Here is a 25,546-nt window from a genome sequence, read left to right on the forward strand (position 1 = left end):
AGCAAACTGAATATAGAAATCTTACCCCTAACATATATATAGATTGTAGGGTCTGGTTGCTTCTCCTTTGAAGTAGAGCCAGGCAGATGTCTGCAGCTGTAGAAGCCAGTGTCGTTTATATGAGCTGAATTCACAGTCAATGTACTGCAGAACAATTTGCCGTTCCTTCCACAGCTAGATTTAGTTATTCTCAGCCGTTCATTTTCCATACTCAGAGATTCTGGCAAAGACCAGGAATGGGCTGCTCCACTCCTGAGGTTGCAGATAAGAAAACAAAGCACAATCAAGGCTGGGACCCGAACTCAGCCCCAGTCCCTCAGCATGCATTTGGCCAACAGCGAGCACTGTTCTGAGGTTCTCTCCTAAGTGTAGCCACCATCCTCTCTCCAGGAAAAAAGTATCTTTTTGCTTTTTTCCCCCCAGTTTTTATTTTTTATTAGCACATGTTCATGTTCTTAATGACTACCTTCCTTGTAGGGAGTTGATACGGGTATACAACACATCTTCATTCTTTTTTTTTTTTATTCCCTTCCCTCCCTTCTCTTTGGCTTCCCTCCATCTCTTAATTCCCTTTTCTTTTTTTCCCCCATTTAACAATTTTTATTTGGAAATTTTATACCATTCCTCAAAAATTCACATGTCAAAGTAAAAAAAGAAATACTAAATATATGAACATTAGAATTTTGAATTACTAATGAAACATAAAACTTGTCTCAGAAAAAATACACTTTTTTGGGCACACATATGTACAAGAGCTATAACTATGCAGGTGCTACTTTCCTGAGTACAAATGACTCCCCAGATGGAAGGCAACCCACAATAATGGGAAACACTGTGGCTCTGCATTAGGAGATAAGCTCTAAAAGCCATTGCAATGTGGGATTATTATCTGCATTTTAAAATGTGCTTACAAGCTGGTAAAGTGCCAGATAGCTTATTTTATGTTAATCTCTAAAATTTAAACACTGTACTACCAAATTTTCAGGTCTGTTTCAAGAACCAGAATTTGGTAAGTGTTTTGTATGTATTTTTTTTCAGAACCGGGGATTGAACTCAGGTCTTTGCGCTTGCCAGGGAAGCACTTATTCTACTGAGCCATCTCCCCGGCCCCTGTATGTATTGTTAAACAGTAGCTATTATCACCAAGGGATAGAAAAATTAATTTATATAATACCCTCAACTTTTCAATACACTTTTCCTACGTGATGAGCAGAGCATACAGAAAACTTCTACTAGGCCACTACGTATGTGAATAATGTAAGTCACTGTACATATGAACCCCTTTTTCCAAGATTAATTATTTTTCTCATTTTTGTAAGGTGAAATCAAGGGCACATGAACAAAGCAATAATAACACAAAAACTATTGAGCTGCCACAGTGGAGATTCAGGTTGATTCCTAAAACTTCTGCTGCACCCAAAATATTTTTTACAAGGACAATTTTATCAATTTGTAATTTTATCTTCTTGTATGTATTAGGGTCAAAGAATATTGTATGAACAATATTCATTTGTGTAACTTATTTAGGCTTCTCTTTTGGGCAATTCCCTTTTCTTTTGAATAAAATGTATCTCTCTACTACTTCTTATTGTCTACTTTTGATTTTACTGTTAATTTATATTCTGGTTTTCTTACATAAGATACACCACTTCGTATTTGAACTTGTGAGTCTGATTATGTCACTTGACATTATGCTCTTGAGGTTCATCTGTTCTACTGCAAATGACTCAAACTCATACTTCTTTCCAGCGGAGCAGCACTCCATTGTGTATAAATATCACATTCTTTTTTTTCCATTCATCTGTTGATAGACATACAGGCTGCTTCCTAGATTTAGCTTCATGAACTGTGTTGCTATAAAATACATGTGCATGTATCAGTAGCGCTCAGATTAAAGATACAAATGTGTTTGGGCGGCATCATTCTCAACTGCCTCCCACCCGGGTAGTGCCGCCCTAGCCTAGGGAGCCACCTTCCGTGTGGAGCTCGATACACGTGGCTGGAGGCTGTAGATCCCAGGAGACCCCCAGGTCTCTACCTCTCCACTTGGAAGGACCCTTTCTACTCCCCCAGTGAATGAATGACTTTTGCCTTGGCAAAGGCAACTGGATTGTTCCCAAACCAACACAGCCTCTTACCTGCATTGGAGACGTAGTGTCTGGCCTACTTGCAAGACGTGCTGCGTGCCTTTTAAATTCAGTTCAGGACTTTTTAATTTTGCACCTGAACTAGGTTCTGGAAAACAAATTATTAAAATGTACTATTTACAAATTGCCTTCACATCTTATTTTAAAGTTATTTTTCTTTATGCTGAAGATACATTCAATACAAATTTCTCTTAATGCACAGTTTTCTAGTTCACCTCTTGTTTACAAATATAGTTACCATATAACCTAAATATTATACTACCCACAAGTGCATCTACCTAGTATGTTAAAATGCCACCATATTAATATAATATAACTTACTAAAAACTTTTGAGATTAAATATAATCTCTAGTATATTTCTTTTTTTTCCTCTAGTATATTTCTAACACTGGATTTCTTCATATCACCATGCATCATCCGATGACATAGGCCTGTGTAATTTTTCTGGATAAAAAGGAAATTTCATATTGGGCCTCATAAATAGAATTATCATGTATAATTATAACTATTTGGTTGTTTAAGATGCGAATGCTGACTCTCTTGATCAGATCATTATATATCATATACATGTGTCAAATTATCATACACTACCCCATAAACATGTATGATTAATAATTTTTGTAAGGTAAATAAATTTTCTGTGTCCTAGACATAACTTGATCATTAGTGGACCAATGATATTTTTGAATCATTTTTCTTTCACACTAATTTTCTCATTTGAAAAATTAATTTTAGAGCCAAGTGAGTTTTAGAAACCACTGGTTTGCCTTACGTAATCAACAAATTCTTTCTATAAAGGCACAGTACAAAGGGAACTGGCCACTCTAATGTGGCATTTGACAAGCATATCTCACAGGGGCTTGCTCTGAAGCAATGAAATCTGTATGTAAAAATGCTTTAAGATCTTATACAGGGAGAAACTTAGTAGAATAAGTGCTTGCCTGACAAGCACAAGGTCCTGAGTTCAATCCCGGGCATCACAGAAAAAAAAAAAAAAAAAAAGATCTTATACGCCTAGCTGTGTAACCCTGAGCAAGTCACATCTCACTCCAGATCTCAGTTCTCTTATCTATAACACAAGAGACTGGGCTAATGCTGTCGCACTACCAAGCACTGTGACTCTCTAAGTTGCATGATGCTTGGAGACAGAGGTCCTGCAGGAGTTGAGCCTCCCTGGAAGCTCTCACTGACACTCAGAAGACAACCAATAAGGATCCCTCTTGCTTTCTCCTCATCGTCCCATCTGTCCTCCTTCCTTCTCGTCCCTTCTCCACCTCCTCCTCATCCTACAGAGATGGCTGCAATGTCTGCTGAAAGCAGGAGGCAGCGCCCAGGATCAGTGACCCTTAGCAAAGAGGAGAGATCAAGGGAGTGAACTGCCCCCACCCCATGAGAATATTTTGCTGGGTATATAATTGCAAAGAAGGATGTGAAGTGAGCGTTGTATGCTCTTCCAACACTGCACTGATAGAACTTAATATTTTAAGGTAACTTTTATAGACAACAGGTCCTAGTATAAAGTACTATTGTACTAGATAAAATGGCTCAAAACTACTAATTTACGTTCAAATTACCATTTTATATAGATCAAATTGGTCTATCAAAAAACTGAAAGATCTGAGAGCATCCAGCCCAGTCACTTATTTTACAGATGAGGGAACTGAGGTCTGGAGAGAGAGGTGAGTTGTGCAGGGTCGCACAGCTACTCATTCGGATGATGCATGACACTGCTACTGTGTTGTATGCGGACATATATAGATTTTAAAGCACTTTCTACTGCTGACCATGGTATCCTAAGAGATCTGATCTGAGAGAATGATTTTCTCTCCTAATGAATGAATTTGTTCCTTTTCAGAACAAGTCACTCCATTCAGGTACACATTCTGTACTTTACTCATCTTTAGGAATTTTCTTTTTTTCTTTTTTGGCTGGCTCAGCCATGCTGAGCAGGTGCTTGAGACCACTTAGCAATCTTGCTGGCCCTTTAGGAATTTTCTAAGGCATTAAGTAGCTAAAAATCAGTAGGTTTTTCTAAAAACACAGCCAGCAATTGATAATACCTACCATGACAATTTTACAGGCCAGAATGTTTTCTACCCTTCTTTATGGTATGAAACACTGGAGATTTAATTGAGCAATTGTTGTGTAATTGTTTTAGTGTGGGACGAGAACAACAAAGCTTCCTACAGAAAAATTCCGGCACTGCTGGTAGTTAGCTCTGTGGTCTGGGTGGAGAAAATCAGTTCTCCCATCCAGGAAAACCCTTGGAAAGAACTCTGCATTTTTGTAGCTTAAGTACCTGATGCTTTCATTCCTAAATCATATGAATGTTCATCAGCAGCCTAGAAGAACACAGTTCTAACTGAGAGAATCTGTAACCTCAGAGAAGTAAGCCATGTCCAGATGAGAAAAGTGTTATATTTATAATTCCTTAAACAGTAAGTAAGCCCATATTTTTTTTCTGCACCCTCAAGCTGTCCTCCAGTCCAAAGACAACCTGAGTGGTGAGAAGTTATTAGTGTGGACTAACTGTCTTTAAAACAAATATGTGTGTTATTTAAACAATGCACTTTCTACTGGTTCTGTGTGAGCATTGATTTTCTGTTCTGTGTAGTCTACTAGGTACAATAGAACTTTACAACCAACACAAGTTCCATCTTTCCTTCCTCACATGTCCCATGTCAGGTCGAAGGCTATACTTGATTTCCCACCTTCATTTCATTCAGCAAAATGAAAGGCTATTTTTTGTCTTCAATAGGAAGAGTAAATTTTTCAATCAATGAAGGCATTATTTCACAGCCACATTGAAAGCCCAGTGATTAAATCTCTTTCTTCAAAAGCTCTTCACAGCTACTGTGATCAATATTAGAAGGACGAGCTCCCAGCAAAGGTCATTATGAACCAGATAAACTTACTGTCACTTTTAGGGCTCAATGACAACTCATGGAAAAACTAGAAATATCTTTAGAGAAGTCCTATGTTTACAATCTAAGTAAAACGTGTTCTTGCTGACTGAATGCAACTTCAAGACAAGTCCACTAGCTCCTTTATCTACTAGATGCCACTCCTGTGCCCCTATTATGCCAAAATGAAAGATTGTTTTCAAAGGAGCTTTAGCTGACCATGATAAACCATAGTTTGGTCAATAGTGGAATAAATGATAGTGGTCACACAGCCTAGCGACATCCTCACCATTCTTAGCTTATCTAAGCATACCCTATGACGTTCATATAACAAGTATCTTGCCTAAGATGGATTTCTCAGAACATTTTTCTGTTGTTAAGCAACTCATGGCTATGTAAATCATAAAACTCTGTTTTCCAATTTATGATTTACAGTCATTTCTCCCGATAACTCTGCTACTACTAGTTTTCTTTTGGCCACAGGAAAGCCATTCTAAGACCCAGCTTTTTCGTCGACGATGGAGGAGGTAGACATTAATTTTTATAATCCCTTTCTGCCTAAGGATTCTTAAATCATAGCCATTGATAGCAATATACAAATTAGAAATGACATTTTAAAAATATTTATTGCTAATGAGAAGACAATCCAGTTTGAAAAATTGAATAAGAACCTCAATAGACAGTTTTCCAAAGATGTACAACTGACCAATCAGCACATGAAAAGATGAAGGAAATCACCAAAAAATGAATACTAAAAACACAGTAACATATTACTTCAGCTCTACTAGGATAGTGGAAATAAAAAGATCTATGTCTTGTGACAGATGTAGAAAAATTAGCACCCTCGTGTACTTCTGGTAGGATTAAAGAACAGTACAGCCATTTTGGAAAACAGCATGGCAGTTCTTCAAATGGTTACCCAGAGTTAATCACAGGTTAAACTTCTGACCCAGCACTTATACTCTTGGGTATCTCCCCCCTGAGAACTGAAAATGTATACCCACTTAACAGCCTGTACATAAATACACACACCAATGTTATACATGAGAGCCAAAAAGCAGAAACAGCTCAAGTGTCTATCAATAAACAAAATTTCTCTATCCAGATAGAATGTTGTATGATAATAAATAGGAATGAAGTACTGACACATGCTACAATATAAATGAATCTTGGAAACAAAACATAGCCATTGAGGTCACAAACCTGCTGACACTCTGATCTCAAACTTCCCTCTTCCAGAATTATGAGAATGTAAATTTTAAAACAAGCATCAATAACAAATGAATGCTAAATGAAATCAATCAGTCATGAAGAGCTATACATTGCATGATTCCATTAAATAAAATGTCTGGAACAAGCAAGCCCACAGAGGGAAAAAGTAGAACATTGGTTGGTAGGAGCTTGGGGAAGTGAATGCAAAATGACTTATAAGTGATTACTTTGGGGTGAGGAAAATGATTTAAAATTGGATAGTGGCAATAGCTGCATAATTTTGAACATATGCAAGTTCACTGTTTAATTCAATATTCTGATCACTTGTATTTGGGGCTTCCCACAGAGACTACAATTAAATTTCTTCTCAATAGGAGCTTTTATTTTAAAAAACCTATTACATTGACATCCTGACAACTGAGCTATCTTGAAGTCCATTGACACATATGACTCCATCAGTGTCAGGTTTTGCCTTAACTGATTTTCTTCTTAAAGTTTTAGAAGACTTTAGAGAAAGTTTTACTTCACATTTAGGAACATTATTTATGTAGAAGTTTTATATATATTCAGAAAAATTTGCTATCTTCATTACAATCTTCTACATTTAACATTCTTTAAATTATTTCTAATTATATATTTTGAATTTTAACTATTCAGATGAGAATTGTTTGTATGCGTTTGTGGTACATAGTGAATACATTCACTGTGGGTACATGGACATAACACGTCTTCATTTTTTACACCCCCTTTTCCTCTCCCACCCCATCCCCACATCTCCTAGTCCTCTTCCTGAAACTGAGTCACTTTGTCAGTTATGTTGCTAGAGCTCTCTAAAGAAATCTACTGATGTTTCCTTTTATACTAAAATTATTGCCTTCCAATTTATTAGTTTCTAACTTAAGCTTTGTATAGCAGATTCGTTTTAAATGAGAAGCATCTGCCTTTGATTTTGCCTACCATGTTCTCAGTAGTACATAATCCTATGTGATAAATAACCTCTTTAAATATTATTCCCCCAAGTATCATGTTTCTAAAATTTGAATTTAAGACTATGAGCCATTCACCAAGGTTGAATGGGGTTGAACATAATTTGTGATGAAAGATTCCTGCCTCAAGAGTTAGCTTCTTAAAGGTTAAATCTCATACACTGATTCTCATAGTTCCTTTTCCTTTGGTGGTGAGGGTGAACCAGGGGTGAAGAATGCAATTGCAAAATTCAAGATTACCAAAATTTGTGTTTGGGATACTAATTCTGATAGGGCTCTGGTGCTTAACAAAAAGTTCGGTCTAGATCTTAACTTCCCTCTGTGTCATGCTTCCTTTCGGGTATGTACTTACTAGATAATGTGAAGTGGACATTAGCACTGAATGCACTGATTAGAATTACTGCATCAAATGACTTAGTGCTAATTGATAAACTGAAAGGGACTCTGTGATGAAAGGCATTACCATGTTCATTTTTCTTTGATTTCTAGGACGATGGACAAAGCCCAGAGGGTTTGCATTCCATCTGCCAACAGACTACACAGAAGATGTGAAAATTGGGGGAATTTTTATGGCATCAGTATAAACCAAAACCCACAACTAGCCATGATACTCATTTTTTAAAATACTAGTTTTTTTCTCCACTCCAAAACAATCGACCCTATTTATTTTTGGTTTTAGGACTGAAACTTGGGGTCTTACATGGGCTAGGTACACACACATATCACAAACCCGCATACCTCCATCTCCTATGTTGGTTTAACAACTGGTCTTAAATAAAGAAAAACTCTTAATAGAAGGATGCGTATGAATCCGGACGTACATATACACCAATCAGTCTGCATGTGAACCCTTTTCTCCTGCAGGTTTCAAGTTTGTCCTGGCAGGTGTCAGGAGGTAGGTGGAAACATGGAAGAAGTTTGATATGTGTTCTCATTGTTCTCCTCAAGTCTAGATTAGGGAAAGCTAGAAGTTGAGTTGTGTATTGGAACAGCATGACGTGCTGACTCACTTCTGACTAAACCCCGAAGAAGATAAGATTATTTGGGACTTTTAGATGAGCAGCTTCACAATATAGAATGTTTTAGATTAGAATAATTGTGGTACTGATCTTTAGGGTCCAAAATAGAACTGGATGTCCAGTTAGTTACTGTTTGTAAAAAGTTTTTCAATCTCAGGGAAACTTTAAATCTTCAGAGTAAATTAAGTTGACTATTTTACTATGCCAAACCCACAAAAAGATTTCACTGGTTTCTGGCTTTAGGGTTTTTGCTGTTCTAAGTAATTCCTAAATCATTAGATTCAAAAGACAAAGTCTCTGGCATCAGTGCCCTAACAAGAAATTCAAAATAGTCATTTATATAGTATTAATGTCCTGACTTCAGGTGTCAAAAACAAATCATCAAATTATTTAAATGTGTAATGCCAGTGGTTAGGCTTGGCACTTCTTTCCCCTGTATGTTTGTGCCAATCTCCTCCCACAATAACATGATATTAATTTTTAATTTTTTTCTTCTGCTTTGGTTTGTTTAAAGACTGTCTTTCAATTTATATTTTATATACATGGATATACTGGGGATTCAACCTAAAGCCTCAGAAATGCTAGCGAAGCTGCACCACTGAGCTACACCCCCAGTCCCAACAATTCATATTGTAAGTGCCAGTCAATAAAACCCATAAATAGGTTTTGCAGCTCCTGGCACGGGGTACCATACAGTCAGCCACTGAAACGGTAGTGTCTACAGTGACTGGAATTTGGGCAGTCTCCACTCCAACCTAGAATACACCATCCTGTGCATCTAGATTGGAGTGAAGAATGGTACTTACATGGCCCACAACTCAAATCAGAAGTTTTCTCTCTTCTATATAGCATTAGGATTCTGGCTTTAAAGCCAAGATTCTTTTACTATTCAATGGCAACATTCCAGTGACATGACTCATTGACTTTACTCATTTATTTCCTTCAACCTTGTTCAAGCAATTAAGAAGGAAAAAAAAAAAAAAAAAAAAAAAAAACTCTATGTGGTTTGAAATGCATGCCAGAATGATCCTCAAATAACTTCAGCATTCCTACTGTCAGCTTTATAAGGAGAGAGTGTCTTCAGCTAACTCTTGAGGATTTTTACTTGACACTGGCTTCTTGAAGGGTCACAGTTTAACAGGGCACATCCATTGATCCTTAGGCCTGTCACCATCTACCATCAGGAGCCTACCCTTCCAGTGACCTAGAGCTATGAACTCACTACTCCTTTTCATGTGACATCAGAGTTAATTAAGGTTGGACAGGGAGAAATCTCCAGCTGACCACAGGTTACCTTTCCCCCAAAAGTGCTCTCCTCCCACACCGCTGTGCTTTATTGAATGAGTTCAAAGCCCACTTTCTTAGAGCTAACTATGTGTTGCTTCAGTTTACTGTACCATGTCATGGAATTCATCTGAGCTGTCTGGGGCAAAGGTCAAGATCTGGTTGACAGGGTACAAGACATAGCTCATAAAAAATTAAGAGGAGAAGTCTGGGAGACTCTCTGCTTGTGCTAAGGACCACATATGGAACAAATGCTCTTTACAACCTAAGAGCAAATAAAGAAAGTCTTATTTTGGATGCCTCTATACTTTCTCTGTCAATAACAGGAAGCTTGTCTTAAGGGCTTATGCTTTTGTGGAGAAAACAGGTCGTGATATCTTGTCTTACAGAATGGTTTATAATCACTAGTAGTACTATGCTGTTGTTGCAGTTTAAAGTAGTGAGTTATTTACAGCCTGAAAAACATGTATTTTCATCTAATAAACACCTGAAAAAGACCCGGTCCCTGAGCACTCAGTGAAGGTGCACTTGCAGTCAGCACTCCCTCAGCATATGCAATATTAGGCATACAATTTGGAATATACCATCCTATGCCACCAGATTGGAGCATTAGGATGGTATGTGCATGACCCACAGTTAAATTCCCAAGTTTTCTCCAATCTCTCTACCATTAGGATTACAGTCTGGCCTCTGAACAGATTCATTTATTGTTCAATGCCAACAGTCCAGGCATCCACAGAGAGGAGGTCAGCAGGTCTCTGAAGTTCATGGACACCTTACTCATATTTACTTGGATCCCTGTGGGGTTTCTTACAAGGAACACATTTTATGGGGATGACGTGAGAAATATTTTGTCAGTTGAATGTTTAAGCTTGCCATGAAATGGTTAAAGCGTATGGGGAGGAATTGGAACCTTTTAAATTATATTTGGCTCCTACTTATAAGCTGTCAGGTGGTATAGATAATCTTCAGACTCACACATAAAGTTTTTCTGGAAAGAAAAATATATTTTCGAGCTCTAATGTTACAGTGCTATAAAGGAAGCATACGTGCATCCTGTTCGAGTTTCAGTTTTGAATCCAGAAGAATGCCTTTTGGTGTAATAGGCTGGCAGACATCACCTGAACACTAGCAACCCACGCAGGAAACAGCAGAAAACATTATGATAGCCAGCTCAAGCTTCATCCATTCTCTTCAAACACTCAACCCTTTCAACTGTGTCATCTTTTACAAATAATGACAAAAAACAGTTTGGCTTGTGCAGAAAGACCAGGAAGGAATAAACTGAGATTGGAAGGCTGATGTGGTCCAGTCCTTTGTTAATTTCAGCTATCTTTGGAGAGAAAGCCGTAAGGCCAGAGGAGACATTCTTCTGGAATCCTAAAATTCCCTACAAAGGAGATACTTTAAATTCACTCACTAAGAGGAAAGTGAGATCTCTGTTCCTGCAACCAGGAACTCCACAAACTCTGCAATTTAAATGGCCAGGAGTGCACAATCCAATTATTTATCTTAGGGGAGCTGAATTTTTGAGAGCTAAGATAAAATATTGTTAAGCCTCATTAAATGTGATCATATATCTAACTATCTATCATCTATCTTTTTTTTTAACTGGGGATTGAATCAAGGCCTTGGGCATGCCAGGAAACCACTCCACCAATGAGCTACATCCATGTCCCTAAACACTATTCTTGGCCATTGTATTTGCTATCATCAAACTCAGCTTCTTTCTAATTTAAAAATATTATTTGAAATATAATTCCTTCTCATTGTATGTAGTCTAGAAATGGATCCAGCCTGGATAACAGAAAAATATATTCTCTAAACTATTCTTTCGGAATCTGAGTTATTTTTAATTTTCATAATGTTTTAAGATTCACTGAGTTTACATAGGAAATATTTGTCAATAACTGTGCCTTCCGAAAGATTTTTATAAATGTAAAAATATGTCAGACAGAATTAATGTAATACAAGTTTTTCTGAGAGCTAGGAAGAAAAGTAGGACCAGCCAGACAGCTCAGAGGACTAAAGCACGTGCTTAGGCGGACACAGTGGCTGGGGTTCAGGGTGCCATGCTGGCCCCACCCCCAGGGCATGCTTAGACAGCAATTGAGGCTGGGCATGGTGGTGCGCACCTCTAATCCCAGCTCTTCAGAGGCTGAACACAGGTGGATCAATATGAGTCCAATCTACTTACTGAGACCCTGTAGACCCTGTACTAAATACAAGAAAAAAAAGAAAGAGAGAAAGAAAGAAAAATAGCTTATTAAAAGAAGTGTATTTCTGCCTCAAGTATTTGTTGTTGTGGTTGTTGTTTTATTTCAGAAATTAATTCTGCTCTGAGTTCCTCTGTACCTTTCTGCTGCTGTTTCTTTACTTCTGACGCTATGAATTCATACATTTCAGCTGAGTTAGTGTCCTGTGCACTTGTTCTGGGTGGGATCGAGGCCTGAGATTGCATTTTACTCCTTTGTCATTTCATATAGCACTGATCTCTGACCTTTGGTGTAGAGCTTTGGTGCAGAAAGCCCTTGGAAGTGAACCTGTTGTGCCCCTCTGGCACAACAATGAACCTGTGGTGCCCTTCAGTTGTGCCCCTGGCCCAGGGGGGACAGGGGAGCACAGAAGCTCTCCCGTACACTCGCCGGGCCTGGGCTGGGCTGCGTGGTTGTTGTTTTAGACTGGACACTATGTAGTCCAGGCTCACCTTGAACTTACTATGTAGCCGAGGAGGACCTCAGACTAACACAAGTCTCCCTGCCTTAGCCTGTCCCTCACTGTTGCGATTATAGTCATATGCTCAGCTAGAAGGTTCTCAGTTTTCAAAGGGGCGGTTTATTTAATGTTTGTCCCTCAGTTCAGTGTGTGATGTTATTGTCTTCTTTATCTACTGAGTCATACATACCCCAAACCTGGAGGAACTTAGTTTTAATTCTCAGAGTACTTTTACCCATGCATCTTTATTGTTCTATGTGGAATTTCATTTCTAGAAATTAATCTTTTGGTATCATCAAGATATATTTCTGAGAGAAGAAAAATAATTTCTGCTGTCATCTGGCCACCAGCCAACAACTTATGGATCATCTTATTCTGGAGGATAAGACAAAAACTAGAAGTCTACGTAACCTAAGGAGCAGCATCATGGATCCAGAAGAGGAACAGTGCACAGAGGCAGTAAGGCTGCTGACCCTGGAGTCTCTAAACCCAAGGGGGAGGCTGTCCGACTGGGTGAAAGGTTGGATACTCACGCCTGCTTCTGGGAAGCCAACAGCTCCTTTCCTTTGTTTATATCTTCTTATCTGGCCTTTCCCACAGCCAACCCTGTTTTCTTACTACTACATTCTACATATGACCCTTTTCTCTTACTCCCTTACTTTATTGATTTCTCTAATCTTTAGCCTCATACTTAATTCTCCCATTCACTGTTTTTGAACATACAGTGAGAGGAATACAATAAGAGATAAGGCAAGAATGCTTTTTAGAGTGTTTATAATTTAGCATAGACAAAGGATACATAAATGATATATCTACACACACTTATATCTAATATATATATGTATATTACACATACAGATTTTTCTGTAAGTATAAATTTGCATTTATTTATGTGCTAACAGAAAGGAAGACAAAGTGTGGGCTACCTCACCAGCCGAAGGAGGGAGAGATAGTTTCTCAGGAGAATGAAGCTGAGAGTAAGAACTGAAGAATGAGTGGGTGATTTGTGCAAGAAAACATCAGAGTCTGTTTCACCTTCAAAGACTTTTGAATCTTCAGGCCTACCAAATCTTTATCTTTACTTTGAAACAATTTGATTTTTCAGTGTTTAGAGCTAAACCCAAAGCCACATGCATGCTAGGAAGCGTCTACCGCTGAGGGACACTGCCATCCAACCATTCTTTTCTTTTAACAATGTCCATTAAATTAGCCTGGTGCCTTCCTTGATCCCTGTGCAGAGAGGAGAAAGCTCTATTGTTTCCCAATGGTCTGCTTCACCTCTTTTTTTCAGTCTGGAATCTACCTGACTTCACCTGCTACCATGAAAAAATGCCACAGATAAACACTCTTTAGAAGATTTATCCATGTCGCTTTGGGCTTGGAAATATAGCACCATGGATGAGGGCTTAGGTAGAGATTCAGTTATGGTGGGAATAAAAGATTCTTCCAGGGCTAACTTGCCCTTCCTTATTCTATACCATGGATGGTCTAGAGCCAAGAGGAAATGTTTCTTCAACTAAAATCTTCTTATCCAACATAGCAAAATAATGACAGCCATATTAGCATTATCTAGTATCTGAGGTGGTGTCAGTTACCTAGAAATGAAGGGTTTCCCATCAACCACACCTCCATCCTATGCTATTTTGGAACATAGACCAAATGAGGGAATCTTAGTGGGGAGTAGGGGTCATCTCAAGCTCACTCGGAAACCAATCTCCTAGTGGCTGGGCAGAGTATATCCTCATTGTCAGTCCTGAATCTAGAGACGATTCAAGGCAAACATCAGGAAAATCGGCTGGATCCAGAGGATAGCCCACATGGAAAGAATAGTATAACGTACATGCATTGGAAGAGTTATTGCCAGCACTGGGGCATATTCTACCACCTCTTTCACATACACATTCATATACACATAGGTTCATAGGATACAAACCAGGGAGGAATTGTTATAGATAACTAAATTAGGTACAAATACTATAAGTGGTCAAGGACCAGCCAAATAGATAGTGGATTAAAGCACCTGCAAGCAGACACAGGGGCTGGGGGTTCAATCTCTGGGTCTGCCATGCCAGCCCTGCCCCTGGGGCCTACTGAGCTGACAATTGAGACTGGGTGTGGTGGCGCGCACCTGTAATCTCAGCTCTTGGGAAGCTATAAACAGGCAGATCACTATGAGTCTAATCTAGTAGCGAGACACTGAACACCCTGTAGACCTTTCCCTAAAATACAAAAAAAACCAAAAAAACAAAAAAACAACAACAACAAACCCCAAACCCCACAAATATTATAGGTGGTCAAACAGGACTAGGTCCTTGAGTCAATACAAAAGATAAAAATGTATTACAACTGTGGCTGGAAGCACATCTGTTAGAGGGCAGGCCTTGAGATAAGGACAAAATGACCAGGCCTACATAGTTCCCCTGAAGGGTACAATGAGTAATAATACCTAGCCCAATAAAGTCTAGATAGGTATAGGTCACCTTGGTGGATGATCAAGAGCACTAGACCCATCCCTTCCTAAAAAGTTGTTCTATCTATATACACTTGCTACATGACTTACTCTCCCATTAGATCAATATTATGTAAATGGCTATCCTTACAATCTTATTAGATAGTCATGGCTTTAGCCCACATCATACCCACCTCACGGTTTTGAACTTCCTCTATAGAACTGCATCTATGACAACCCACTCGGGTCCCCTCCTGTCTCTCACAAGAGCTGTCTCTCTAAATAAAATTTCCTACTCTTAAATTCCATTGCTACTTAAAATTCATTCTTCAAACTTAAGAAACACAAATTCAACATATCAGATATCTAACAAACGGAGAGTTACATTTATTTTCCCTGTATAATCTTAAAGGTCCTATATTATTTGGAGATCCCACCGAGATAGTTAGAAGTAGGTGAGAGTTTTATCTTTTAGATTCTGAATTGTGACTCATTTAGATAACCAGGAATTGTCATCTTTTTCTGTCAATTGCTTAAGACAGGATGTAAAAATTTCTTTTACAGATTTTTTTTTGTTAAAAAGATACATTTAAATTGAAAACATGAAACATAATGATATTTCTTTAATGAGGTGTTTTTCTTTTGCAGGCAAGAACTTGTATACCTGCTTAATATATGCTACATTTAGTCTTACCAGTTGTTAAGTTTACTGATGTTTCTTATTTGATCTGTTTGATTGTTGTGGTTTGTTATCTTAAATAGCAAAACTAGAAAAAAAAATAGTGTTACACATCCTCTCATTGAATTGGACACTAGTGATAACTTTCCAGAGGAGCGAACATTATAGACAGATAAGTTAGATAAAAATATTATAGACAATCAAACAGGGCTAGACCCTCAAGCAAGACTATATGAAAGATAAAAATGCACTACATATGTGCCTGGAGGTACATCTGTTAGAGGGCAGGCCTCGAGATAGACATAAAATGGTCAGGCCCACATACTTCTTTGAAGGATACAATAAGTAATAGCACCTAGTCCAATAAAATCTAGATCAACATCAGTCACCTTTGTGGGTGATCAAGAGCCCCAGGCCTATCTCATCCTAAAAAGTTCTGTCTTCTTCCCATACATACATTACATAATATACTTCCGCATTAGAGCAATATTACCTAACCAGCGGCACTTACAGTCTTGTTAGTTGGTCATGGCTTTACCCCATGTTATACCCACCTTTTGCTTCTGCTCTTAAATCTGCCTCTATTAAACAGAGACCTTAACAACCTACTTGGTTTCCTCCTCTCCCAATAAAATTTCCCACTCTTACCTCATTTTTTGTTAACATTCATTCTTCAGTTTTAAGAAACACAAACTCAACATATCAAATAACTAAAATATCAAGAGTTACATTTATTTCCCCTAGATAATCTAATGGTCCTATATCAGAGCCACGGTTCCTACAAAGGCCCCTGTGATCAGAGAAGTGGCTTAGGGTGCAGCATCAGTTAGTTCAGCCAGGGTTTACTGAATGACTACTATATGCCAGGGGCTGTACTGGATTCCCAATTGCAAAGATGGATCAGAAACAGTGCTTCCTTTTGAAGATTTTCAGACCCACACTGATCTCTTCAGAGATGTCATTTCAAAGTAGGTAAATATCAAGAAATCTAGAAAATATTCTTAATCACAAATAGCATATTCCTAAGAATGATGTGCACTTTATGGGTAAGAGACACATTTTTTAAATCTAGAAAAGTTATAAATTTTTCACCTAATACAAGTGATTTGTTTTGAGATGGGAGATTAGGCCTGGGGAAAACTGACAACTAAATGCGCAGAATGTGTCAAAGGCCATAAAAACCTAGAGAACATGCGCAGAACACAGGACTCAGAATGACTTCTGATCATTGCACATATGATCAGTCAGCAAGAAATGTTTTCAGTCCTTTGTTTAAATCTGGTGCTGTTTGGGGTTCAATCAGCAAAATGTTATTTTAATCCTTCATTTATATCTGTCAGGAAACCAAGCAAGCCTTTTCACAGGACAGTTTAAATCTGACAGGACACCAAGTGAGTGTTCGATAGGTGACTGTTCCAATATCTTTATTTGCATGAGGGGCAAGCCAACCCAGAAATTTGAGATGTGAAAGACCTTAGGCAATGGTGAGCCTGTCCCCTGGCCTCCTTTAGCCCTGTAGAACACACCTCGTTTCTACATTTAATAATGTACACTTTTGTTGCCTTTTCTGTACATCCTGTTCTATTTTTTGTTCAGGATTCCAAGGACCTGGAAAGAGTCTCCACAGGACTCACAACACCTACGTAATGGTAAAGATGCAGCACAGTGACTAGAACCATAGTCATATTCCTAGGTCATAATGGGTTACTTGATGATAATTGCTTACTCACCTTCTAAGTGAATACATTAAAATGCCCTAAAATAAGATAGTCTTCTTTATCCATCTCTAAACTCAAGTTAGAAGTTAGGTTTAAATGTACAAAGATGACTAGCTATGAAAATGGCATTAAGAAAAATCAAATTTGATATGATCCATGTTTTTCCTCAGGAAATCGTGGAAGAAGATGCAGCATCCCAAATTATAAGAAAATACATTTTCTTTTTCTTTCTTTCTTTTTTTGGTGGAACTGGGAATTGAACTCAGGCCCTTGCGCTTGCCAGGGAAGTGCTTATTCCACTGAGCCATCTCCCCAGCCCCTGAAAATATATTTTCTACAGTTCTTCTCTCAAGTTTGTAATTAATGGTCACTCAAAATAGGGAATGAGTTTCTCCAGAAGGCAGTTCCATGGTCTTTAGTTTGGGCTTTAAAGCACATTAACAAATGACAACAACAAGATTTCATTTTTACATTTTAGATATTTTTCTACCCCTTAAAAAGATGTATATGGGATACAGAGTCACTAAGTTTGTCCATCTACACAAACTAAAGTGAAATTTTAAAAATTCTTGATAAAAACAGCATTCTTGGTAGTCTTCTCACTGCCATCACCACCAACAACCTTGTCTTCTAAGGCACTTTAGGTGATAAATACTTTGCACAGGACATTTTTTGTTTACCAGTTCTGAGGACAGAGAGCGAGATGGGGTATGGTAGATTGCTCTTAACATGTACCTCAACAATGTGAGACAAATATTCCCAGCCCACAAGAAGTTATAGGTAACCAAAGTCCATTCTAAGGCAATACAAATATTCGGTTTCCATGCTTTTTTCCCCTTTAGTTGGAGCAGAATTCCTATGGAGAAGATTCTGAAGCTTTAAAAATTTTCAAAGAACAGCGAACAAAAATCTGGTCCAGCAGGAGACATTAAGTAGAAAAGGAGATTTAAACACTATCTCCCCCCAAAAGAAAACAATACCATAAATCATAGCTGAAATACTGTAGCAAGAGCTTTCATTGCCTTTTACATAGTTCGTTTGCAATCCTCTCTAATGTATTCCTGCCTCTTCACTGCTTCCATGTAGCTCTGGTTCCTCACTGCCCACTTAGAAAAAGAAAACAATCATAAATATCAGACAAGGCTCATGTCACCACTCCCTACAATTTCAGTCTCAGGCACAGAGCCACATTTGGCCACACTTCCCAGTTATTTCCTTAAAGCAAAAGATAAAGCTCCTGAACAGGTGGCAGGATAGGATTTTTCTCAGATTCTTATAAACATGATCACCATTTGGTATGAAAAACTGTCCCTCTTCAATGAATACTTCAAGGAAGAAGAAGTAAAACACTATTTCTGTCTTTTGACTTTTTGCAAGTCTGAATACCTACTAGAATAGTCTAGGAGGAAAGAAGATTAAGGAGCAACTAGAGTCATAGAAATGGGGCTAAGGCGGAGGATATACTGTAGGACAGTACTTGCCTAACATACCCAAGGCTCTGAGTTCATCACAGCAATGCACACATGCATGAAGACACACACACACACACACACACACACACACACACACCCTCCCAGTTGTCTAACTGCACAAGGACTTTCAATCACACTGAAGAGATCAAAGTCTATAGGGTAACCACACCTGATTGAAAAGTGACTTCACCTAGAGGAGGACCCTTGAACAGCTGGGTATTTTCTCACAAATATATCATCATTTTATTCTAAACCCTGAAAATGGCTTGCCTCTTATTTCATTCCTACTTTTTTTCATTCATGCTATCTTAATGATCCCTTTCCTGGGATAGTGTCCCACCTTCCCTCTACTTCCTGAAAATATGCTTCCAGGTCCTCCCCTCATGTACGTAGGTTTTACTCCTGAGAAGTTCCCAATTTTGGAAACTGCTGGGAGCTAGAAAGTTACTACAGCAGTAGACTTTATATTCTTGGAAACTATCTGTTTGAGGGAGTCCAGGCTTCTGCCAAGTATTGCCTGACAAGAGCTTTTCTAATATCAAATGCTTGCCTTAGTCTGCTGCCCATTCTAACCTGAACTAGGTTTAAGTTGCTTCTAGAACATGCATGGAGCCCACATGAAATTGTATTCTTAATGGTTTTAAGAAACCTCTCCTGACTTTTTTTTTCCTAGACAGCTCTGATACCTATAAGAAAACCAACAGGATTAAACTTCTGGCTTAATGGATATTTTAACAGCGTCTGCAACACTCAGCAGTGGAATCTGCCAATGTCACTTCAACTTTAAGTAGCAGTGGCTTCTCACATTCTTTGGGAAGGTGAAATTCTACTGATAGACTGGTTTTGAGAGAGGGAAAGATTAACACTCCCCCACACCAAATTCTTTCTTCTCTGCTTTTCAGTTAGGCTGTGATATGTGATAAGGAGAAAGGGGGATCAGATTCAAATAATTTCAGATTTACAAACCACTTCTGTGATTTTAGGACAAGGTTTAATTTACCTATTCATCGATTCCCTCAGAGTTATGAGTACCACCCCTCCCTCTGTCGTTACAGGTTACATTCCTTTGTCCTTCTTTCTAAGCATTTTTCTCCCTATGGTCTTGCCACACCCTCCAGAAGAAGGACCCAGTCAGAGATCCCTTGAAATAAACCCTAAGAAGCTGAAGAGCTGTCACCCACAAACCCTGGAATCTGCCGACCCAGCCTTTCTGTTATTGGGCAGAGGCCAACAGGCAAACACGGCACATTAGGTTAACTGTGGCCCATGTGCCTTAAATAAAAGATTTATGAATGGGAAGCTCTACTGGTTATTTCATTTTTGGATACTATTTAGAAGGGCCAAGCATTATGTAGTGCTTATTATTTAGAAGCTACTGAGATTTTCTTAGCCATAGTCCAACTGATAGGTAGACTGAAAGTCAAAGGCGAGGTATTAAACAGAGGTACATAGCAGGTTGGAAAATAGTAACAGTGTGGGGAGTTCCCCCCATCAAGAGAAGAGGCTGCCTCTCATGTTCGGCAAGCTGGGCTGAGGACTTGCTGGAACCAACAGAATGTGGTAGAGTAGCACAGGAATTCCAGTCTGCTTAGGGGCTCCAAGTGCCCCTCAGGCCCAACACGTGCTCCAGAACACCAGGCTTCCAGTAAGAGCACCACAGGGAGACACCTGCATGAGGAATGACCAGGGAGAATGTGAGGCCCAGGCCCAAGGTCTCAGTCAGACTGGCACAGCTAGGGCTGGGTGACTCACATGAAACCCAGCTGGGTCTGGCCTAAACCTCTGACCCAGAGAATCATAAAACATAACAAATTGTTGTTGGGGGCCACTACATTTTGGGATAGCTTATGATGTAGCAATAAACACCAGCTATAGCTACAGTGTGTCAGCCCTGAGGAAGAAGTGTGTAAGTGATGAACTGGGCATGTGTTCTCTCTATATTTGAAAATGAAAGTGCCAAAATGCAGCACATACACAACTAGGCACTAAATGCCCTAGAAGTATTTCTCAACACTCAGGAAAGGGGAAGCTGCTTGGCATTTTTCCAAAGAAGAATCCCAGTACCATGGTTTTCCATGATGTTCTGCCTCCAACTGGCAGTGGGCTTTCCAGATGATAACAACAGAATCATGGGAAGAGCACATCATCATGTTGGCCCAGCAGGTAGGTGTCACCCACCCAAAGTCTGCTGAGTCCAGCAAAGGAAGTGTGGATATAGAGGCTCATGCAAGAGACAAAGCATGGTAACTTTTCCAGCACATTTGTAGGCCTGCGGGTGTGCGGGACAGTCCCATGTGTTATGACACTGGCCAACCTCTAACTACAGGAAAGGCTGAATGCTACACAGAGTAAGGCAGATGAGGAAAAGGGCTCACTGTCTTGTCTAGACCAGGCACTCAGTTCTCCTAACCTGCAGAATAGATCCCTCTCCTCAGAAGGCACTTAATTTTGTCACACTGGTTAGACACCCCAAATTTGATTCTTTCTTCTATGCATTTTACTTGTACTTTGCCTGGCAGGAATTCTCATAAACAGTTTTCTCCACCTTGTCCTAGGTCTAAGTGATGATTGAATGCCTTTTACACATTGGCCTGGGACATGTGTCTCCCATGGGGCCAGGGTTCAAACTACCAATGGGCTTGTAGTTAAGTATGGTCTCTGCATCAGATATATCAGCAACACCTGGGAACTCATTAGCACTGTCAATTGTCGGCCCCATTTAAGACCAGTTAAATCAGCAACTGGAGTAGGGTCCAGCAATCTGTAGTTCAGCTTGTCTTCCAGATACACAGTGGAATTCGAGCTTCTTAACTTCGGTTGCCCACTGGAATCATTAAGTTCTTTAAAATTCCCAGGCCAGGTTCCTGCTCAAGGATTGTGATTAAATTGGTGAGGAGTTTGGTTGGAATGTGAGGATTTTTAGTTCTAAAAGAGAACTGGGGACCAAGGTCCAAGGGAGAGAGACAGATTCACAGAAATACCCTGGCAGGCTGAATATTCATTGTGGTTTGGCTAAATGTGGCTGTTGAGCCTAAGTGGCTTTATATTTATGTATAATAAAGACCAAGGCTTTTCATTTATACCAGGTTCACTTCAGGCTTCCTTTAACAAAAGAATCTGATAATAGTTGTAGCTTTGCCTCTCCAGACCACATGGGTGGTTCTGTGGTTTGAAAGGAAATCCCATTTGCACCCACCCATTAAGTAGAAGGATAAAAGAGCAAGGTGGGAAAAAGTGCCTGCAAGCATGAAGATAATCTTCAAAAGGACAAAAAGCATGTGAAAAGATGCAAAATGAGATGGGAGGACTGGGGAGATAGCTCCTGGCACAGTGCCTGTGAGGTCGTGAGTTTGATTCCCAGTTTAAAAAAAAAAGTGAGACTAGAGAGATCAACATACATTGAATTTCAAGCCAGCAAGGACATGAAATCTGTCAGCTGCAGCACTGCTCAATGAGACAATGATGCATCCTGACAGCTGGAAATTCTGGAAAGGACACTTATCATCACTGGTTTTCAGCACGAGTAACTTTTTTGGAAGCAAATGCTTCATAGAATTTTTACTTCTAGCTTAAACCCATCTATTTAATGTTGTGCTGTTTCCCACTAAATCCATATTCTCTGAAACCTTGATCTTGCCACCTATGATTTGGTTAACCATAGCATTCATCAAAAACACAACTTCTTTTTATTTTGACTGCAAGTCCACACTAAGATAAGACTCTGTGGAAGGTCTGTAAGTGAGACACGGTGTCCCCACAGATGGCAGCATGCAAAACCACCCCGGGAAATGGAAGAAGTCTGCAACTGGCTCAGGCCTAGTCCCTTACTCCATGGGTCAGAGGTCATCATCAGGGTGTTAATGAAGAGAAACTGGACTCCAGAATTGTCCCTCAATTTGTTGCTAAAATCAGTGCTTCTTTATTGTTAATGTGCAAGCAAAACACCTGGGGATTTTAATAAAATAAAGCGCATTCTGGTACACTCAGTTCCTAGGGAAGGGTTATGGTGTAGGACCAGGTACCATACTTTGAGAAGCGTGGGGTTTTTGGTTGCTTGTTTTGCAGTAGGTAATACAGATCAACACTGGGACCTCTCACATGCTAGGGGGATGCTCCAACCGCTAGGGGGATGCTCTTAACCTGAGCTGTGCCTCCAACTAAGAAGCATGTTTTGGAATCTTGTGAGAATGGACAAGGTTGGGGTGTAGGTGGTGCTAAGAGATGGAACAACTTAGACCCAAACCATGGAAATCAGATTTTTAAATGAATTAAATGGACTTTTATATAAGATCAATTAGTTTCTGATTCTTTCTTTTTATCTAAATTTTTAAATTATTGACATAAAATAAATAGTTGCATGTATTACCAGCTATGTGTGATATTTCAATACATGTATACAATGTAGAATGATCAGATCAGGGTACTTGGCATATGCATCACTTCAGACATTTACCATTTCTTTGTACTGGAAACATTCAAACTTCCCTGTACTAGCTATTTTGAAATATACAATAACTGGTTGTCAAGAATAGCATTCTACTGTTCTATACAATATTAGAAGCTCTTACTCCTTGTCAGCCACACCTCTGTCTTCCCTCCACCCAACACTTCCTAGAGTGACCATTCTACTCTTTACTTCCATGAGGTCAACCTTTAGTTTCTATAAGTAAGAACATAAGGTATTTGTCTTTCAAGTGCTTGACTCATTTGACCCCTAGTAGGGCAATGCTGCCAGGAATGTATTTATTTGCATGAAGGGTTGGGGGTAAGTAATTCCGGATAAATAATTCTAAGCACAGAAGTTAGGCAGACTAGCCTGGCACCATAACAAAGACTGCTATGGAAGCAGTGGACTCTGGAACTGGTTATTTAGGTTTGCACCCCAGCATAGCACCCACAGATTCAGGTTTGAGTTAAAAGAAAGCAAGGTAGTCAAAGCATAAAATCTGAGAGCCACGTTGTATCTAAAAATTTCATAGACACTGGAGCATCAAGGGGCAGTTCTTAGCACCTCAAAGTAGGGGACAAGATGCTGGCTTTCATGACATAGAGGGCTCAATGAACCACTACTAGGAGATGGCATACCTGTCTTCCTGTAGCTTGGTCACTGGTTGAAAGGACAAACACCTCCTGAGAACAGTTACCATTCACTGTAAAGGAGGCCAAGTGAACTAGCAGCAGCACCATAATACACCACAGTAAACGCATCTGACCCTAGGAGACTTCTATGAAATGACAATGTAGCTATGTGTTCATTTGTTCATTCATTCTAACACTTACTGAGATGAGGAGCACCATGCATTATAGTAGGTACAAGGCATCTGAGGGCAGTTAAGGTATGGTTTCTCTCAACAGATACACAGAAAAATGAAATACTGCCAATGAAAGGAGAGAAAGGCTGCACATAGAGAGGGTACAGAAGCAGAAGGAACTGCCTGCTCTGTCCAGGGCTTCCAGGAGGAGCTTTGGAGTGGACTTCTGGGTTTGGCGGGCCATGGAGTGGATGCAGGGAGAGAGAGCATGGTTCATGCAGGCAGCTGGGCAGCACAACAATTTCAACACAAGGAAGAGCCATCTGAAGAGGAGTGATCATTGCTCTGACTGAGGAAAGAGTTTGAGGATCTGGAACACGGTGTGTGGAGGGACATGGTAAAAGATGAGGGACTATAAACCTCAACTATTTTAAGCCACAGCCATTCAAAAGAGGGATTCCAAGTACTTACAAGGAAAACAAATATTCTCACCAAATGTCTCAGTTGCCACTAAGTAGCCATCCTTCCTGATATTCTTAAATTAATCCCCTTATGGGCTTTAAGAAAATAGAAGATAATTTCAGATTTGGAAAGATGCTAGGACTGGAGCTTAGCGGTCAAGTGCTAGCCGAGCATACAGGAGGCCCTGGGCTCATCCGTAGTGTACCCCCTACACACACACACACACAAACACACACACACACACACACACACACACAGTAAGATGCATCATTTTAAAATGTTGCACTGAAGTATTATTCATTAAATATTTGACTACCTCCACTCTAGGATAGAGACACATTACACAAAAGAGAAAGAAATGTCTGTATGATGGACCTCAAGTTCCCATCCTGGGCCTGCCCCAGCCAGCTGCGGACCTGGGGGTGGGGGTGGGGTGGCATCACTGAACTTGGAGGAGTCAGCTTTCTTACCCCTGAAATGAGCCCAGGGATCAGTGAGATTGCATCTGACTCACAGGATCAGATTTCCCAAGGAGCTGGAAATCAAGGAAAGGACCAGAGATCAGCAACATCTTTTAGGCATCCAGGTTTACCAAGACTGATGGGAAATCCCCAGGAATTCTTGACATCCCCCCACATCCGCCCCAGCAGCAATGCAGGAAATTAAGTCCACTATCTTCAGCAAACTCAATGGAACCATTTCCTTAATGAACCCCCCTGCAGCCCTGCGTGCTAAACCAGAGCCTTTCCTTTCAAGCTCTCCCTCAGATACCCCATTCCTCCTGTTTCCTTCCCTTCCTTCAATCCGGTGTAAAATGCAGAGATTTGACCAGCAGCATGCACCCAAATGTGTGAGCATTCAGCAGCTTCCTGGAAAGCCACTGGAAAGAGCCCTGGTCATCCTTGGAAGCCTCTCCAGTAGAGTAAAACCAAGGGAAAGGGCTAGGCTGATTTTTCTATTCAGTTTAATCCCAGCGAAACAAATGCTTTTGTGTTTTTCAACCACTCACAGTAAAATATTTTTACTTTTAAAAAAGTAGAGCCTGGTGTGATGTCAAATATCTTTCCTTCTCTAACCAGAATGAAAAGTACACTGAAAAAAAAAATCCTTTTAACCTTGGAGCTGAACTGAAGGACCCCACAGGTCTATTCTCCACCACTATCAGCAGCATTTACATTTAACACTTGAGCCCCAAGGTAGTCTTGCACTTTCTCTCTCTGTCTCTGTCTCTGTCTGTCTCTCTGTCT

General features: G+C 39.7%; 1 protein-coding gene across 3 annotated transcripts in view; it reads right to left on the minus strand.

Annotated features, from left to right (window-relative positions):
- The window catches only part of Flt1 (fms related tyrosine kinase 1), a 199,401-nt gene that overhangs the window by 168,535 nt on the left and 5,320 nt on the right, over positions 1-25,546 (minus strand). For all 3 annotated transcript variants that reach the window (XM_023715112.1, XM_023715111.1, XM_023715114.1), the window contains exons 2-3: positions 2,139-2,235; positions 26-252 (exon numbers count right to left, since the gene is read on the minus strand). In XM_023715112.1, the coding sequence (XP_023570880.1) occupies positions 26-252; positions 2,139-2,235 (324 nt within the window). The remainder of the gene's footprint in view (positions 1-25; positions 253-2,138; positions 2,236-25,546) is intronic.

Source organism: Octodon degus, unplaced genomic scaffold (genome assembly GCF_000260255.1).
Source record: "Octodon degus isolate 3935 unplaced genomic scaffold, OctDeg1.0 scaffold00038, whole genome shotgun sequence".
Classification (NCBI taxonomy): Eukaryota; Metazoa; Chordata; class Mammalia; order Rodentia; family Octodontidae; genus Octodon; species Octodon degus.